Source organism: Aulostomus chinensis, chromosome 24 (assembly GCF_037954235.1).
Source record: "Aulostomus chinensis isolate RoL2024-O1b breed Wild chromosome 24, RoL_Achi_v1.0, whole genome shotgun sequence".
NCBI classification, from domain to species: Eukaryota; Metazoa; Chordata; class Actinopteri; order Syngnathiformes; family Aulostomidae; genus Aulostomus; species Aulostomus chinensis.
The window spans coordinates 7,559,067-7,576,481 of NC_141343.1; the positions used below are offsets into that span (position 1 = coordinate 7,559,067).

The 17,415-nt window shown below is 41.2% G+C and overlaps 1 protein-coding gene, 2 long non-coding RNA genes and 2 other non-coding genes across 6 annotated transcripts; 2 read left to right on the forward strand and 3 right to left on the reverse strand.

Moving 5' to 3' along the window:
* Positions 1 to 696: 696 nt before the first annotated feature.
* LOC147238602 (uncharacterized) lies at positions 697 to 4,716 on the forward strand. Its single transcript, XR_015111798.1, has 3 exons — positions 697 to 1,076; positions 3,650 to 3,769; positions 4,103 to 4,716. It is a non-coding gene; the product is annotated as an uncharacterized LOC147238602 (long non-coding RNA).
* Positions 1,097 to 2,907, reverse strand: LOC147238603 (uncharacterized). The gene is made up of 4 exons (XR_015111797.1): positions 2,811 to 2,907; positions 2,446 to 2,522; positions 2,036 to 2,181; positions 1,097 to 1,108 (listed from the first exon to the last, which is right to left on the reverse strand). It is a non-coding gene; the product is annotated as an uncharacterized LOC147238603 (long non-coding RNA).
* coro1b (coronin, actin binding protein, 1B) lies at positions 4,597 to 17,024 on the reverse strand. Of its 2 annotated transcripts, XM_086197387.1 has the most exons (13): positions 16,891 to 17,024; positions 14,451 to 14,540; positions 14,211 to 14,338; positions 12,358 to 12,563; positions 11,996 to 12,118; positions 10,611 to 10,740; positions 9,002 to 9,183; positions 8,081 to 8,200; positions 7,722 to 7,826; positions 7,449 to 7,594; positions 7,318 to 7,375; positions 6,883 to 7,221; positions 4,597 to 6,602 (listed from the first exon to the last, which is right to left on the reverse strand). In XM_086197387.1, exons 4-13 carry the CDS (start codon positions 12,559 to 12,561, stop codon positions 6,480 to 6,482), a joined length of 1,530 nt encoding a protein of 509 aa, XP_086053513.1. In that variant the 5' UTR covers positions 12,562 to 12,563; positions 14,211 to 14,338; positions 14,451 to 14,540; positions 16,891 to 17,024; the 3' UTR covers positions 4,597 to 6,479. The 2 variants fall into 2 exon arrangements, with proteins under 2 accessions (XP_086053513.1, XP_086053512.1); XM_086197386.1 differs by lacking the exon at positions 16,891 to 17,024 and having other exon boundaries at positions 14,451 to 14,628.
* trnag-ucc (transfer RNA glycine (anticodon UCC)) lies at positions 16,315 to 16,386 on the reverse strand. Its single transcript has one exon. It is a non-coding gene; the product is annotated as a tRNA-Gly (tRNA).
* Positions 17,025 to 17,054: 30 nt separating the features above from the next.
* trnar-ucu (transfer RNA arginine (anticodon UCU)) lies at positions 17,055 to 17,142 on the forward strand. The gene is given in 2 exon segments: positions 17,055 to 17,091; positions 17,107 to 17,142. It is a non-coding gene; the product is annotated as a tRNA-Arg (tRNA).
* The last annotated feature ends 273 nt before the right edge of the window (positions 17,143 to 17,415 follow it).

Sequence of the window (17,415 nt, forward strand, 5' to 3'; positions counted from 1 at the left end):
TCCATTTTTTGTTTTTATTTTCACAGTTCCCTTTGAGGGGCCATGGGTTGCGTGACGTCATAAAACCTCTGACTAATCAGATTTTTATCTCAGAGAGAAAAGAATTGTGAGAAAATACTCCCAGTTTAATAAAAACATAGTCAAGTATTTCAATACTCAGTGTTTATGTACATTTAAAACAAAAATCTTTTTATTCTATAAAAAACAGCCGATACAAAGTAGATACAATCATACAAAATTATCATGGCCGTATGTTATACATTGTAAAATAAGGACAAAAACAAAAACAGATTCAGTATAAAAACTTTTGCTGATCAATCATACATGCAGTGATGAAGTGGATTCAAGATGAGGGCCGATTCCAGGGAGGGTCTATTTTCTTCTCTTTAAAACGTCAATTTATGGGCTGATTCCAATAATATAGCACTGAATATATTAAAAAGGGGCTAGTTTTAGGTGTACAAATATAACGTATTCAGTATTTTTCATTCCTGACTTAGATCTTTGTACGAGGACATCAGTTTTTCTTCAATTCCGATTATTTACATCTTACTGTGCGGTCAGACCCTGCTTTCCCCTCCCTCGTCCTCAGACCAAATGGCACTTCCAGAAAGCTGGCTTAGATTAATCAACAACTTGTTCCCACTTGCTCCCTCATTCCCTGATCCCTCCTCTTTTTCCTCCCCTTTCTCCTCCTCCTCCTCTTTCTCGGCCTCCAAACTTGAGGTGCTGCCTCCATTGCCTCCACCCTTCGCCTCCTCTTGCTCATCCTCATCGCTGTCACTCTCCTGGCTATGGCCGTTCTCCACCTGTCTCTCCTCATCTTGGATATCCTGCATTTCCTCTACATCCTCCTCTGAATTCCTACGAGGCCACAGTTGGACTCCCAGGTGACTTTCTAGGAGCATCACTGCCCCCCTAACTCGGTCCCTGACCCCTCCTTCCTTATACACAATACGCCGGATAGTGTATTGTCCATTATTCTCCTTGTTCAATTTCTTGTAGAGGAAAATTAGCAGGAAAAGGAGGCCTGTGAGGCAGAGAAGCAGGAAGAACACGGTCTTGTGGAATCTTGGGTAGGTGACTATTACCTTAGAGTCAGTCATGCCTGAAAAAGAGGGTTACTGCTGTCAAACATTGAGATTTGCTCATTCACATTTCTGTTTTTTTCTGCATGGCAAAGGAATAATGTGATTTTGCAGAAGGAAATATATTTACAACGTTGTTACAGAGAAAACTGGTACCATTCTGAGGTCTAAATGAGTTCAAAGTCATGATTTTCAACAATGGCGTCAACTAGTCATGAACCTGGAGGACTATTTTCCAAAAAAATGGAGCAGTTGGAAAATCCTCTAACTTTAAGCACACGAAGATGCTAGCCTGTCTCTGGAGAATTAAAAAAAAAAAATTCAACTGGCTCAGTAAATTAAATGAGGGACTTCATTACAGTTTAAGAGGGCCAGGCTAGCACGTGTACTTGTTTACAGCTAGCTAAGAAAAGTTAAGCTAACGGGCGCTAGTATTAGCTAGCCAAACATTTATTGTAAAAAGTTGGCTTGGTATAAATTTTCTCATTTAAATCTTAACAAGAAAGTTATTTTGTTTTGCATCCATCTATTTTCAACTGCTCATCCTGTTAAGGGTCACGAGGGCTGGAGTCTATCCCAGCAGCCTTCGGGCGAGAGGCGGGGTTCACCTCGGACAGGTCACCAGTCCATCGCAGGGCCAACACAGAGACAGACAACCATTCACACTCACAGCCACACCTACAGTCAATTTAGAGTATCAATCAGCCTCGTCCTCTCTTGATGTTTTTGGACTGTGGGAGGAAGCTGGAGTACCAGAGAGAACCCACACAGGAACAGGGAGAACATGGAGACTCCACACAGAAAGATCCTGTGCTGGAGCCGAGGCTGGAACCCGGAACCTTCTGTGAGGCCACAGTGCTGACCACTGCACCACCGTGCAGCCCTTATATAAGACCATAAATCCTTAAATCCTAAAATACTGAGTTAGACTAATTTTGCAGACTTACTTTGCCTCCTTGGAAACTTCCTTCTTGCTCTGAAAACTTTTACAGATATGCTGTCCCAGTCTCAGAAAATGACAGTTGACCACCGTTAAAGCAGACGGGAAATTGAAGCCGGAAGAAAATCCATAAGCAACTTGGCATTCAAAAATCTGTAGAAAAAATAAATAAATAAATGACGCGGGTGTTCAAACATCTAGCTTGCAACATTAAAACACAATAATGCAATCGTTACACGAATAAATAAGGGGCAGGGGGGGGTTGCAATGTTCAAAAGCAAATACTTAATTATTCAAAAGCAAAAGTTTGAAAAATTGATTCCATTTTTTCCTATTAAAATCAAATATCCTGACAAAATTATAGTTGCTGTCTGGTTGAAATGTACCCACACGGTTATTACTGTCATACATACGCACAGTCCGTATCTCCTTTAATTTGACTACGAAGGGTGTTGACAGGAAGTCAGCAGACAGTTTGCAGCGTTGCAGGTTTCCTGTCAGAATGATAATTAAACAGCATCAGCCTACTTGCCATGGGAAGGAACTTTTGCAGCTGCGGTTACTAAGAACTAAATCCGACAATAAAGTACTGCAACACAAGGTTTAAGAATAGGGTCAAGACACGACACGCTGTAACGCTGCAGCCTAGAAATGTAAAGTGGTAAATTGACCGATAAACGTTAATAAAAACATAAAATTGTCAAGAAGCAGGATTTGAAAAATAAATACTTGAATTATGATTCATACAGATTTGAAAAAAATTAAAGAATTTGATACTTTACCCTGGTTGTGAGCAGGAAATTGGAGGTAAATGTGTGTTGTGACGATGCCAGAACAAAAATGGGTAGTGAGAGAGGGGCTGATGTGTGTCATTCAGAGTAGAGAGAGAGAGAGAGAGTGTGTGTGTGTGAGAGAGTTAGAGAGAGAGAGAGAGAGAGACTTTGAAGTAGTTTGAGGTGAAAAGGGAAGAGAAAGATTGAAGCAGTTCAGTGGCGGCACGGTGGTGCAGTGGTCAGCACTGTGGCCTCACAGCAAGAAGGTTAAGGGTTCAAGCCCTGGCTCCATCACAGGATCTTTCTGTGTGGAGTCTCCATGTTCTCCCTGTTCCTGTGTGGGTTCTCTCTGGTACTCCAGCTTCCTCCCACAGTCCAAAGACATCAAGAGAGGACGAGGCTGATTGATACTCTAAATTGACTGTAGGTGTGACTGTGAGTGTGAATGGTTGTCTGTCTCTATGTGTTGGTCCTGTGATGGACTGGTGACCTGTCCAGGGTGAACCCCACCTCTCACCTGAGCTGCTGGGATAGGCTCCACCCCCACGACCCTTAATAAGAATAAGCAGGAGACAATGGATGAAGCAGTTCATGCGTTGGAAGGCAAAGACATGAAATTTATTTATAGATAAGAGGAAGACAAAGCTGACTGCAGCACAGGCGGACTTCACCAAGTGTCATTGAGGGTTTAAAAAATACATGAAAGCATTCCCTGAAAAAATTCTTAAACTGTATTTTTTTTTTAATATTAAGAAATTAAAGGACAGCGCCAGAAGAACTGACCTTCAAAAGCCGTTATCTCAAAGAAGTTTCATTTATTTATTTATTTATTTTTTTAAATCAAACAGAACCCACACATGTGAAACAAGTCGACCACATCCTGTTGTCGCCGTGAAGACCCGGCGGCCACAGTCCCGGCAAACACAGCCTTAATCTCTGTACAGCACTTAAAATGCTCCCAATGGAAGGTAACGTGGACTTTTTAGTCCGGTATTACTGACCCAATGTGAAAACTCATTTTGTTACGTTACTGTTAAATTTGGGAATATATTGCAAAAATACATTTTTGCAATGAGAAAAGAAATATTTTCATGACAGTTAAGGTTTTTACTCCCTTTGGAGTCCTAGTTCTGTATGTACACATTATTATTCTTAGTAGGAGCACATACCATGTTATTTGCAGTAACAAGTATTGTTATTTGTAGTTTTACATTTTGTCATTTTTACATACTTCAATAACTAATTAGCAGGAGTAGCAAAAGTCACATTTGTCTATACACCTGTTGTTATATTTGCCTCAGAGGTAGAGTTGCCGACGAGCAACCGGAGGGTCGCTGGTTCGATCCTCACTTCCCTCGTTGAACAAGATACTGAACCCCTAAGCCCTCCTGATGGCCCTGCGATTGACCTCTCACCTGATGTCAGCTGGGATAGGCTCCAGCCACACACACACACACACACACACACACACACACACACACACACACACACACACACACTTTAAGTTCAGTATAAAAGAGGAAAAATGTAGCCAGTCTCAGACATGTCTCCAAACCACAGAACCACACAGTTGTGTAACTTCGCTTCTTTGCCTAGCTGTACTGCTAGTTTCGCTTTTGTTATCCACCAAAATTTTTCTATCACTGCCATCACTTCCAAAAAAGTAAAAAAAAAGTTAAAAAAAATATGAAAATAGAACTGATATTGATGTTCTAAGGAGTACACCATCTATGAGCTGAGCATTTCTAACCAGAAATGTTGATTAAAAAAAATAAAGTTACTCCGTAGATACAAATAAGGAATGAATATTTATTGAGTTTGCACATTGTATTGTCATTAATTTGCTACAAACACAGAGAAAAGTGTTAAGAGGTCAGTGCATAAAGAAAGTTCGATGTGGAATGTTCCACATGTAGTTAGCCAAAGGGGGTAACAGACAAATGCTTCTAAATGAAATTTAAGTTAACGTAAAAATAAAATCAAAAAAATCAAAAGTTTCCATCTTTTAACTTCAAGACATTTTAAAGGTTAAATGTATGAAAAGTTTCACATTTCATTGTACGGTGTTTTTTTTTTTATCTGTGAAACTGGCATGGGATTTGTGTTGGTTGTGTCCACTGGGCACCTTTTTTCTTTTTTTAAAGGATTACAGTTCTGGGGAAAGAAAAAAAAAAGAAACAAAACAAACTTGGAATGTGACAATTACAAATTTTGTAAAAAGGAGCACTGCAACTTTGTTGGAAATTCAACATTTTACTATCCTCCCCAAAGCCAGATAAGAAAGATGCATTACTCTGCTGTAAGCATGCAGTTAGGAGCTGAGATTGCTACTTAGCTTAGCACAATCAATGATAATCAATGGGAAGTGCTAGCATAGCTCCATTAAAAATAATTAAATACATATTTCTCACCAACAGTCTTCGTCTGCATTGTTATAACTAGGGCTATGCATAACATTTGTTTAGAATAAATCTCAAATTAAGAGGCATCATATTTTTAGACTCAGATAAATAGGGGGAACTACTTTTCTGACCAAAATGATCAGGGATTCCATACAGCACCACAAAAGCCCCGTTATCTTTTTTTTTTTCCCCAAACAAAGCGACACATAAGAAAAGCAATGGCTACGACTAATCAAAATGACCTCAACAAAAACTAGCATTCTGAACCTTGTCTCCTTGATGTCTTTTGACAGAGGTACGCTAACAGTTCCCATCCATTGGCATTCATTACGCTAAGCCAATTCCTGATGAGGCGGTCTAAGCTCCCGAAAGCTCTCACAGAGATGAACAAGGGGATCTATCATATTGTTTGGCTCTGAGGAGGATGAAAAACAAGCTTATTTTGCTATTAGTTCCTCTAAATTTGACACACCGGAAAATACCCCACCAAAGCCCTGTTTCGTTTGAGGGCATTTTCCCTCCTGAAAATTGCGGCTCAAATTCACTAGTGTTTACTTTTCATTTTGACTGCAAAGACCACACACAGTTATAATACACATAGATGCGACCATACGCTCGTTCATTCATACAGTTCGATAAGTCGTGATTTGTGCGCTATAAGTTTTTCCTTGTATTCACTGTACACACGGCATCCTATTATGAAGTAGTAAAACGTAGCACAAGATACACAATAAATCAAAAAAATTGGTCTCATCTTATCACAGTTTAGCAGCTTTACCTACCTGATTAAATAGCCCTAATGGTTACATTTGTGAGTGCTTTAGAGCAAAGGAAAAACCTACTGGAGGTACAAGATCGCTTTGCTGTAACTAAACCTTCTTAAGATTTAATATGTTGCGCAGGAATTTAAATCAATAGTGCCACTGTGACCCCTTATTAATTCAAAGCCGTTCAAAATGAACATATGGATTTAGCAAAGCTGCACTTTATGTACCAAATAGCTGCTACAATATTCCTTCACATGAAACATCAAAACACCTCATTATCAGAAATCACTCTATGCCAATGACACTCCGTTCTTTAGTCACACTGTAGAGAAGATCGTGGCCTTGTTTTCGTCATGATGAGTTGACTGGTTTTGTAAGACACCGTTATTCCCAGTTAGCCTCTACCCTATACTACGCCCTTCCACTGACAGAGCTTAAGGTACTGTTGTTTCTAGTAAGGCTATGGTCTATGGGTTTACTAAGAATGCCCCTCTGAATCTCCCTCTGGCTCATACGTCCCCATCTTCAATCCGAGCCAGCTGCCTCTCCAGCAACTCGATTCTCTGACTCTGGGCCAGGACAACGGCGCGCAACGCCTTCATTTCTGCTAACAACTCGTTCAGCAGGTCGTCCTAAAAATAGAAAGGAAAGATGGCACGAGAAATCAACCATGACATTTTGTAGGGTCAAAATAAGCTCATTTCAACCTCAGGAACTTTCCTCTGGAACTAGGATCCCTTTGCAAAATTCTGTATGTTTCGATCGCAGGAACCAAGGTCTAAATTTAGTTCCTATCTTAGCTTAGCGGTTTTTCAGCCCGCTTCAAGCCTTTTTGTTGTTCAGTTGTGCTTAGAGATGGGGTTACAGAAGAAAGGTCTGGTTGAATTGCCCCTCACTTGTCCGTCACCTCACCTCTCTCTTTGGCCTCTCGGTATTTCCATCCGTGTCTCTTGTAGCCGCTCGTGCCAGTGGCTCCTCTTCTTCCATCTCCTTTGCACCAGAGGTAGGTGTAGACGTTGGAGCCGCTAAACTGCATGCTGTCGGTGTAGTGCTACTAGAGTCCTGTGAGGCGAGCTTAGGCTTGGGCTTCATCCTGACGGTATCTCTGTGCTTGGATGGTGGAGCAGAGTAGCCACCGCTCAGAGAGACCAGCAGGGGCGATGCATCCTGCCCAGCGATCCATTCATCGGCCAGGAGAGCAGGTTCCAGGCCAGCTGTGTCTGGATAAAGGTCCCCCTGGAACAGATCTGACTGGGGATGCAAGATCAGTTGTCAGAAAATTCTTGCTCTAAAACTTGCAACAGTATATTTAAAAAAATAGTCTGTTATAGACAGAGCACGACATACCTTTCGTGGCACAGTCATAGAAATGGGTTCAACCTTTCTTTCGTGCAGCTTATAGAACCTACAAAACAGCACAGTTAAATTAAGCCATCTCACTTACTGTGCGAGTTTTTTACGTAACAGTGAACGTTTACCTGGCAATTTCACACTTGTTGACATCCACACCTCTTTTACTAAGAAAGCCTGCACCTCTCTGGGGCTCCTTGCTGCTGTACAGGCTGAGGAAGTGAACGAATGGGGATTCGTCGGTCACCTCAAAATACCGGATGGTGCAGTCGCCCTGAGAGCCAGACGAGAAAGGAATTGAAACTGAACAAAGATATTACTTGATTGAGTTTAGTACTTGTTTTTTTCCCCCGTCTCCATATAATTAGTTAGTTATAGTTATTCCAATTTCAAGGTTATACCTTTCCACACAGGTAGAACATATTAGTGTCGGGGTCATAATAGGGGAGAAGAACCCCATTACTTGTATCCATCTCCTGTATGACCACTGGATCAGAGAGATCTTTCTATAAAAACAGAAAAAAACAAAACATTTATTGACTATAATTGTGAAACATTGTACTTTTCATATTATTGGATAGACTTTGCTTTCAGCTCAGTGTGGTAAGCTCATTGAGCAAGCGTCGCGTCACAAATTAGAAATAAGAAGAGACTGGCAAATTACAGTGTCACACAAGTTTCCTGCTCAAGTTGAATGCAAATTTAGCATCTTTACATTGCATGAGCACATTATTATAAACCGAGGGAAGGTCAGACTCACAGTATCCCATAAGGCAAGTTGTCTTTCACTTATGCGACTGAAGCCGGTGGTCAGGATCTTCCCATCTGAGAGAAACACTGCTCTCATTGGTCTGGAGCCATCATGAACCTTCTCTCGCACCTAAAGAAAGAGCCATGGTTCGTTCAATTTCTTTAGATGGAATGAGTACCGTAAATTCTGGACTATAAGCCGCGACTTTTTTTCAACGCTTCATGCCCTGCGGCTTATACTCCGGTGTGTCTTATACAAGGATTTTACCTTCACCCTGGGGTGTGGCGGGCAGCGGCAGCGGGCAGTAATTCCCTATTGTTCCTGATGGCAGCTCCAAGTACCGTACTTAGAGAAATTACCATAACATTTGGCCAGGAATTTCCCTAAGTACTGTACTTGGAGCGTCCAGTCCATACCGCGGTGCAGTGTAAAAAGAGCATCACACGATATTTTCAGTCATTTGTACTCACCCTCAAGATAGAGAGCAGAAGAAGGAATGCTTATGATGCAGCTTTCAAGTTAAAGGCAATCAATCTGGCGGTTAAAGATGGAAATAGAGCTGCAGCACGTAAGTTTGGCATAAACGAATCAATGGTGAGACACTGGAGGCGGCAACATGACGAACTGACCCAATGCAAAAAGACGACAAAAGCTTTCAGAGGTCATAATAGCAGATGGCCCGAACTTGAAAACGCTCTGGAAGACTGGGTCAACACGCAGAGAACGGGCGGCCGAGGTGTTTCCACCGTGCACCGCGGCTTATTTACCGGTGCGGCTTATACGTGTACAAAGTTGATTTTTTCCCTAAAATAAGCATCTGCGGCTTACATAATGGTGCGCTCTATCGTCCGGAATTTACGGTACATAAAAACTGTAAGGGCTAACGTATAGTTGTGTGTTTATGTCAATATGTGTTTATAAATGTACAACCTTGAGGACGGTGCCTCTTCGTGGGTCGATGACGCGCAGGGCTTTGTCCTTGCAGACGGTACAGACAGCACTTCCGTTCTTGTTCCAGCTAACGCTGTAGATCAGGTCTGGGTGAGTGTCACTCAGCTGATACACAAGCTCCCCCGTGCCCACGTTCCACACAAGAATCACATTGTCACAGCCTGGGAGGGAGGGACATGACATCACACATATGAGGCCCATGATGCATTACAGGAAGTGTAGTAGCAGTAGTTCCACAGCATTGTGAGCCAACATTTTACCATTTTATTCTACTGTGTTAGCCACAAGTAAGGTTATTTAGTATTTACAGTTTTGGGGGTTTTTTTTACAATTAGATAAGCCCAGGACTCGTAAATCTAACAAGATGTGCTAGATTCACTTGCAGGGTAGCAGAGCGCTGATATCCTCAGCGAAAGTGATCACACTAAAAAGAACTTTACTGAATATTTAATGTTACATATTGTACCTTTAATGATTAATGCAATCGGAATTAAGAGATGCATTGGGAAGCGCTGGGCTTCCATTTATAACAAGGGCCAGTAAAAGCTTCATATGCCAAGAAGAGAACATATAATTTGCAGTGCGATGATTTGGTTAACATCACACGGACCGTGGCGGTTTACCTTTTTTTTTTTTGTGATTTAACTTCTTAAAGGTTCTTGTATATCACTGCTCTGTTTTGTTATATTGGTCACTCAGAAAAATATCAATTAAAATTCTTTCATTTTTGACACTTGCATGCAAATGTAATCCAAGTATTTCAAAGGGTTCGTGACATCTTGAGGATCTTGAAAGTTGACTGTTAAGATTGATGGTATTGCCTTGAGCAGACATCTACTGCTTTAAATCAGCTGAGCCTGAGACTCAAATGCTGACCAACTGGTTGGGTCAAATATGCATCCTATCTGGAACTACTGATGAAGTTTCAATCTATAGTCCTGTGTACCATGAGTGTACCAGTACAGGATAAACTTGAATAAACTGTTGAAACTCAAAATTCTAGCACCTTTCGCAGCAAAGCGTAATTATTTGCCAGGTTAATCAGTTTCTTCTTTAAGTCTGTATTACAAGCGGTTGATCGCTAAGAAGGGAAATCCAATTCCTTGCTTGTATAATGTAGTAGTATTTGAACTGGCTGTTACTGAACACCAACACAGTGAGATAACAGTGACTCTCACTATTTACAAATGTGTACATAACTTTTCTCCGGTTACGCACACTGTTAAAATCCCACGAGTTGCTGGCACTATTTTTTTTTTTTTTGTTACATTAGAATGAAATGTGAACATGAAAAAAATGGTGACCTGGCAAATTCCACTTCTGTTTGCGACAAGGAAGGAAACGCGCAGGTTCTTTCACATGTCCACCAGCACACGCCCTAATCCTTGCAATGCAAATGTAGGTAAAAGAGGATTTAACCACAGTGCTTTTATTTGCGAGGCAGAGTCGTATTCGCACAGGGCTGAACAGTGCTGTTCATGCAAGTCAAAACTTCCGTGTCTGTTTGCGGGGTGTGAACTATTTCAAGACAATGTCAGGAGTTTAACTCGTTTAAGCTGGCATTGCTCAACACAACAAACAATGTTACCTGCAGTCAAGAGGATGTTGAAGGCAGTTGGGTGCCACGCCAGGATGCCAACCCTCTTACTGTGTCCCTCTAGGGTCACAATGGCGTCAGTCATCGGGCTTGTCAAGCCCCCATCAGGGATCTGCCACACCTTCAACAAATAAAAACAACAGAACTTCATCTCAAATCATGTTATTATACTTGGTAGTAGAAAACAACTTCAAAAACAGAGGAATAGCTATGGCCATTGTATTCAATTTTGGCCAAGATATAGATGGGAATATTGATAGCGCTGTCATGACAAAGCTACAACCAGTTAGCTTGGATTTGCATCTACAAATAGCTTGATAAATGACCTTGTTCTGTAAGTACTTACAGGTTGAAGTGTTTTTGTAAGTAAAAACACTTCAGTAGTTTTGGCCAATCATTCACATTCTTGTAATGACTGACAACACTCTTGCTTTAAGTTGATTATAAAGCTACAGCTAGGAGGTTAGCTTACTTTAGCATAAAGTTGTGAAATCGCTACACAGACCTCATTTCAAAAAGTTATTATTTTCCATGTCCCAACTTTTCAATTCAAGAATGACATCAAGACATAATTTTGGCCAATATTCACAAGACTCAAGAAAAAATAACTGATATCACTTTCATGACTATCTGTTGGTTGCAACACTACAACTAGGACAATATGTAGCTTAGATTAGCTTACAACCATGGCACAGCTTGGTACATAAACTCCTTGCTCTACCAGTAAGTGACAAAGGAACACCCTTAAAGACTAGTTATGGCAAATAATTCACTTTCTTGCCAAGACTTAAGTTCAAAAATATTTGATACCTGTGTCATGATTTTCCTTCATTACAAAACTACAAAGCTGACAATTAGCATAAAATTAGCTTAGACTGGAAGTCACTGCTCTTTGCCACAAAAGAGCACTGCACAAATGCTCTTATTTCTACATTTAACTACCAAAATAACTGATTGTTGTCAATGGGTTTCAATGTCCTTACAGGAATAGTTTTGGCAAATAAATGGCATTTTGGCCAAGACTTATGTCACTGGCTAGCTTTCTGTTAGCTAGCCATAAAATAGCTAGGTATAATATCTGCTGTTATAGTGAAAATGGTCATTTTTAGATGTTGGTGTTTCCATACCAAAAAAACAAAACAAACAAAACCAAAAAACAGTTAACCTTTAAATTAATGCTCATGGGGGCAGCTGGTCGGCAAAGACCAATACCTTTGCCCCTCTGTTTTCAATCTAGCTAAGCTAACCGAACCATCCCCAGGCACCAGATAGCATACGGGCCTAGGAGTGCTACCAATTTTCTCATCTATCTCTTAATATGAAGCAATTGTTAATGTGCATTTACTGAAACTGCACTTGAGCAACCACTGCCCGACCTTGACCGTGCAGTCCTCTGAGGCACTTGCAATGATATTGTCATCATGAGGAGACCACTGAATGTCCAGCACCGGCGCCGCATGACCGCACACTGTGGGGCAGGACTGATCGATTCTGCCGCTCTGTGGGAGAAAAACAAAAATGGCAAACACTGTAAAAAAAAAAACAAAAAAAACGGCTGAATACAATTCAACACATCAGAGGACAATTACATCATTGTTTATCCTGGAACTTTGAGAATGTTTCAAGTGCATTAAGCAGACCATTAAGATGCACCGATGCTTTTAGTAGCAGACTGGAAGATAGTGGACAAGACAGATGCTTTTAAAACTATTGATCCAGTGTTTATCTGTAGTTGCACCTTGCTGATCGGAACAACAAGGAAGGCCCCTCCTCCTCCTGCTTCAATGATAACAGCGATGAATTTGGGGTTGACGACACACAGAGGACTGTCCCACGTCACCCGGGACACTCTGACATCGTCGATGCAGTGCTCGGCTTTCCACGCCTGAGCGAAGACGTGGCGGAATTTGCTCTGCCTGACCACACCTCGCCGGAAAGACATATCTGAGGGGAGGGGGGAAAAAAGCCTGATGTGATTACATGGCAAAGTGTGCAGAAAAACAGGCAAAAGATAATAAAAAAAATGTAAGTTGTCACATCTTATTTTAATCTCACAGAGCTTTTTATAAAAGGAAGAGCTGAAACAACTCAATTGGTGACTGAAATTTACTTTGTGGATTGGAAATTTCAAAGTAGTAATTAAGAAAAAAAAAAGTGAGAATGCTATTAGCGCCATGAGCTAACGTTTTTAATGCTCTCTGTCTGCTCAGCGGGATTACGCTAAAACTAAAAAAGCTGCTGAGTTTCACCAATAGATAGAGGAAAGCAGCGCCTGTCAAGGAAAAACTTATTGAAATATGGGACCAACCTAGTTACCGCAGCAAAAAATATAATTTTTTTTGGACATTAGGTTTGGTTGAGGTTGCCTTAGCGGAGGGATATGCTCTCAACGAGCCCCCTACTTTATTGTGTGAATTTATTAAAATGAAAATGAACCCATTTTGTTCCCTTTTTTACTGCAAAGCACACATTTATGGTTAACAAAAACTCGTATTCGGCAAAACAGAGGAAGGAACTGAACACTTTTCTGACTGAGGACTTTTCTTTCTTTTGCTGTAAATGCTGTAATGTTGCAGGAACGTTGAACCCATGGTTTTGTTGCAGCATCGTTTATCTTTTGGCTGTGCAACGTGAGATGAAAATCAAGATATCCAGAAGCCTTTTTTTTCTTATGTGTTTACGTGTCATAAAATTTGCTGTGGTATGGAAAAAAAATTCCCATCAGATAATGAAAATTCATCAAATTCAAAAATGAAACAAAGTTTTTTTTTTATTTTAACCGGTTAGACATCTGACTAACAAAAAAGCAAAAATGTGATTGTCATACTGAAAAACAAAATCCACAATGACATCACGTTTAAATCTTCTAGATTTAATTTTAAGCAAACATATCTGTGTATTTCCCAGCCCTGGCATATCATTACATTTTTGGGTGTTTGGAAAGTTTCCTATGCTGGTTTTGATACAGGAAATTACATTCAAGGATTGAGTTTCCAAAAAAAAAAGAAAAAAAAAAAAAGCTTTAGCTTATTGGTAACTGGAACTCTGAGTATGTCAGGAATTAAAAAAAAAAAAAACGAGAGAGAGAAAGAGAGAAATGGGGTGTGTATGTAGGGTGTGGGGGATTTTCAAAACACCCAGCGAATTCTTTCGTAGTGGGAGCATGTCCTGCAAAGTACAGTCAGGCTGCAGTGGACAAAAGGGCATGATCCGCCTGAAACCAAAACATGCAGCCAAAGAGGGGAAGGGGGTTGGGCAGCCACAGACAGCTCGGCCAGGCGAAGGTAACTCTACACGGATCTGAAGCACACTGTATTGTGCTGGAGCCACCAGGTATGCAGGCGACCTCAGAAAACCGCTCCGAATCCGTGCAGTTTTGAGGCCAACACCTCCTTTCATATAAAAACAGGCTATTATACGTTTTTTAAAATGTTTTTTCTTTCTTAAATGTTTATGACATAAATAGCTTTCAGCATCTATAAGGCTCGCTATTGTCTGCACACATTAAAGGAGGAAAACGTGGGGTTTTGCGGAAAGTATGCGCAAAAAGGGAAGATATTTCCCCGTTTTTCCCCCCGTACAATCACCTACCTGGCTTTACGAGCGACCTCTCTTAATTACAAAAACAGGCTCGACAAAAGGAGGCCAATAAAATAATCCGCACTAGTAACTTAATCCTCTCCGGTGTCCGAACAGGCGTTCACGGTGATGGCGCAGACCTGTAACCGGGGAGAAAGAAAAAAAAAACACACACACAATGGGAGATAAATCCTCCATCAAAAGTCGTTTCCGTGTTTTTATCTTTCCATGGTAATTAAGCGGAAGCCTGACCTGGTAGCGCATGGCCCGGATCCGTGTAGGCGGTGCACCCTCCCGGTGGATGGTGTGAGGAAGAGATCCGGACCGTGATCGCCTCGTCTCCTTCAACAAACGGTCGTTTAAGGTAGAAGGAAAGCGGCGAATCAGAGATGTTATTCTACTGGATGAGGTAGCGACGTTTCCCTATTAACACATCACGTGGGTAGCTGTGAACCAATAGCGTCCCTGCTTCTTCTTCTTCTTTCTTTGGCGCATCGCAGAGAAGGTAGACGTACGCGTACCGCCTCCTACTGTACGACGTCGGGGCTTTTGAAAACCACACAGACGCACAAAGCATTAACTTTCATGTCGTTTACTTAAAATTAGCCACAAAAATCTCCATCTGCTTCTTCTTCTTCTTCTCTCTCTCTCTCTCTGAGCCCGCCACACTTGTTGGATTGACAGCCCTTCATGCTTTCTTACAGATACAAAGCCCGGTAGGTAAACACTTGATTTGGGCATCTAAAAACTAGGAGTCAATCAAAATGCGGGATGTAAAGACAATTAGCGAGAAAACGGGATTTTATTTCAACTGCGCCTGCCCACAATTTTGTTCGACGTGAATTTGGTGACAACTGGCGCTCGAGGCCGCGTTAAAGCGCCATTTTTTTCTGTCAGTCCCTGAAAACGGACATTGTTGTGACCACGGAAAATAAGAGGTGAGACTTTCTTTGCCAACCTCGACAAATTTGAGGAATTATATGTAATGGAGTTAAAAAGTACTGCAATTTATCATCATTCAAAATCAAATTAAAAGTCATAGTGTTTTTACTGCGATGTTCCCGGGCGCGAACTGCTAACAGCTAGCACAGTCATGGCTAGCATGCACCTGCAATTTTGGTGAGTTAAGAGAATATTTTAAATCTTGCTTTTGTAGTGCCTGTTTTGTGATTTGGTTATATTATTCCTTGTGGGATGGGCAGATATTAAACAGGATGTGACCATTAAAGTTGCTGATATCGTAAGTTCGCCATAGAACCAACGTGGTGCCTGGGTTTCCTTGTGGCCTTCAATGGTGCTGGCCTCCCTGCTGTTCACTTGGGTTTCTGCTCGTTTGTCCTCGGTTTAGTTTTGTCAGCAATTGCAATTGCATTCTAAATTTAAGCTCATGACAGCGGTGGTAACCTCTGCCGGTTGGTCTGTCTGTGTGTGGGCCCATGGTTAAACTCCTGTTTCGTAAGAAGAATGCAAAGTGCTGATGGTTAAGGAAACAAGACCAATTACTTTTCCTGGTATTTTGACTAAATTGTTTTTATCCTGCCAATTTTTCTATTTAAAAATCACCTGCTCAAATAAAGGTGATATCTGTCCTGTTCTGTTCAATATCTCTGGAAGATCTTCTTAGAATGTATTGAGATTCATCACAAATGTCCACTGGGACTCAAGGATGAACTGAAACATTTTAAGGTCACCGTATTACTAATTTGCATTCTGTGTGCATGTGTTATTAATTTTTATTTCAGAATCAGAATACTTTATTCATCCCCAAGGGAAATTCTATTTTTTTTTCTGTATTCTGTGTTTCATTTACCATCTAGCCACAGACCTACTTAACATTCAGACAGCCCATCTGAAACTTATATGTGGAGGAATTTAATGGATTTATCAGGTTTTTTTAATGTTTGAAAACTGGTTCTCCAAAACACCTTGTACTGTGACACTGAAGTCCTTGAAGAATCAAAGAAAAATTCAATTTACCCCACAAACAGCATAAGGGTAATTAGAAATATTCAAATTTTTTTTTTTTTAAGGAGAATACTGGGGGGGGAAATAGATTTCTTAGTGTTTTGTAATTGATATTTTTAAACTACATTTGATATATGGAAGAAAATGCAATTGCGTTGGCCGGGAATCGAACCCGGGTCAACTGCTTGGAAGGCAGCTATGCTAACCACTATACCACCAACGCATAGGTAGTTGTTGTTAGAAGTTGGTATTCTATTGTATAGAGGCCGGGAGTTTTGTGGTGTTTTCTTAGTGTGAATTTCTGGTTCAACCGTCGCGTTCTATAAATATTAAATGTTTCCATTTTTGATTTGACAACTTTTTACTGTATGGCAGGCGGCGCAGTGAGGTTCGGGCCGCCGTAAATGGTTTCCATATGTCGCAAGCTCTGCTCACTTGCCTCACAAAACGATAATTCGTTAGTTTATGGGTGTGCTGATGAAAATACCCATGGAGGGAGACAGGTGGAGGCTCCCCACGGCCGTTACGCGTTTCCATCAGTTGGAGAACATCTCTAATACCCATGGCCGGAAGATTAGTTTACAAGCACGTTTGGGTTAACGCCGTAGAAAATGAACGAACGAACACACACACACACACACACACACACACACACACACACACACACACACACACACACACTGAACTGGAAACAGAAGAATGAAATAAAAGTGAACTGAACTGCTACCTCAATCCTCGGAGGTCCGCCAAGTCAGTGGATCAACCGAAGCGGGAGAAGTACTAAAACCGTGGAAAGCTGCAGGTCGTGTTTCAAGAATACTCAGAAGCAAGCATGAGAGATCCGCTTGGTGTCCATTTTAAAAGTCTAACTACTTCTTATGTGCAACAGGTGGCTCCGTGGCGCAATGGATAGCGCATTGGACTTCTAGGCACTTGTGAAGTGATTCAAAGGTTGTGGGTTCGAGTCCCACCGGAGTCGCTTTTTGATTCCTAGTCTCAGTGCGCTTCATGTCGCTTTCCGTCCCTTACCCCACAACCGGAATAAATTGTCTAGGGTGACGTCACCTTACTAATACACACATTCATTTATTAAGAAGAATGCCAAAGTAACCGTTTGTGGCTGTTCTTACGATCCAAATTTAAGATGGAGCTTGGACGACCCACAAGAAGGCGTACATCAATCTCTCGTTGCCCCCTTGTGGTGCCGACACTAATCTGCCCCCAAATTTAAGGTTTGTTTTTTTCTTGGCCA

Coding starts and splice junctions, on each gene's coding strand:
- coro1b (XM_086197387.1), bottom strand. CDS start 12,561: ATGTCTTTCCGGCGAGGTGTGGTCAGGCAGAGCAAATTCCGCCACGTC. Junction 7,827..8,080: donor AACTTGCCTTATGGGATACT/GTGAGTCTGACC, acceptor CTGTTTTTATAG/AAAGATCTCTCTGATCCAGT. Junction 7,222..7,317: donor CTATGACTGTGCCACGAAAG/GTATGTCGTGCT, acceptor TTGCATCCCCAG/TCAGATCTGTTCCAGGGGGA.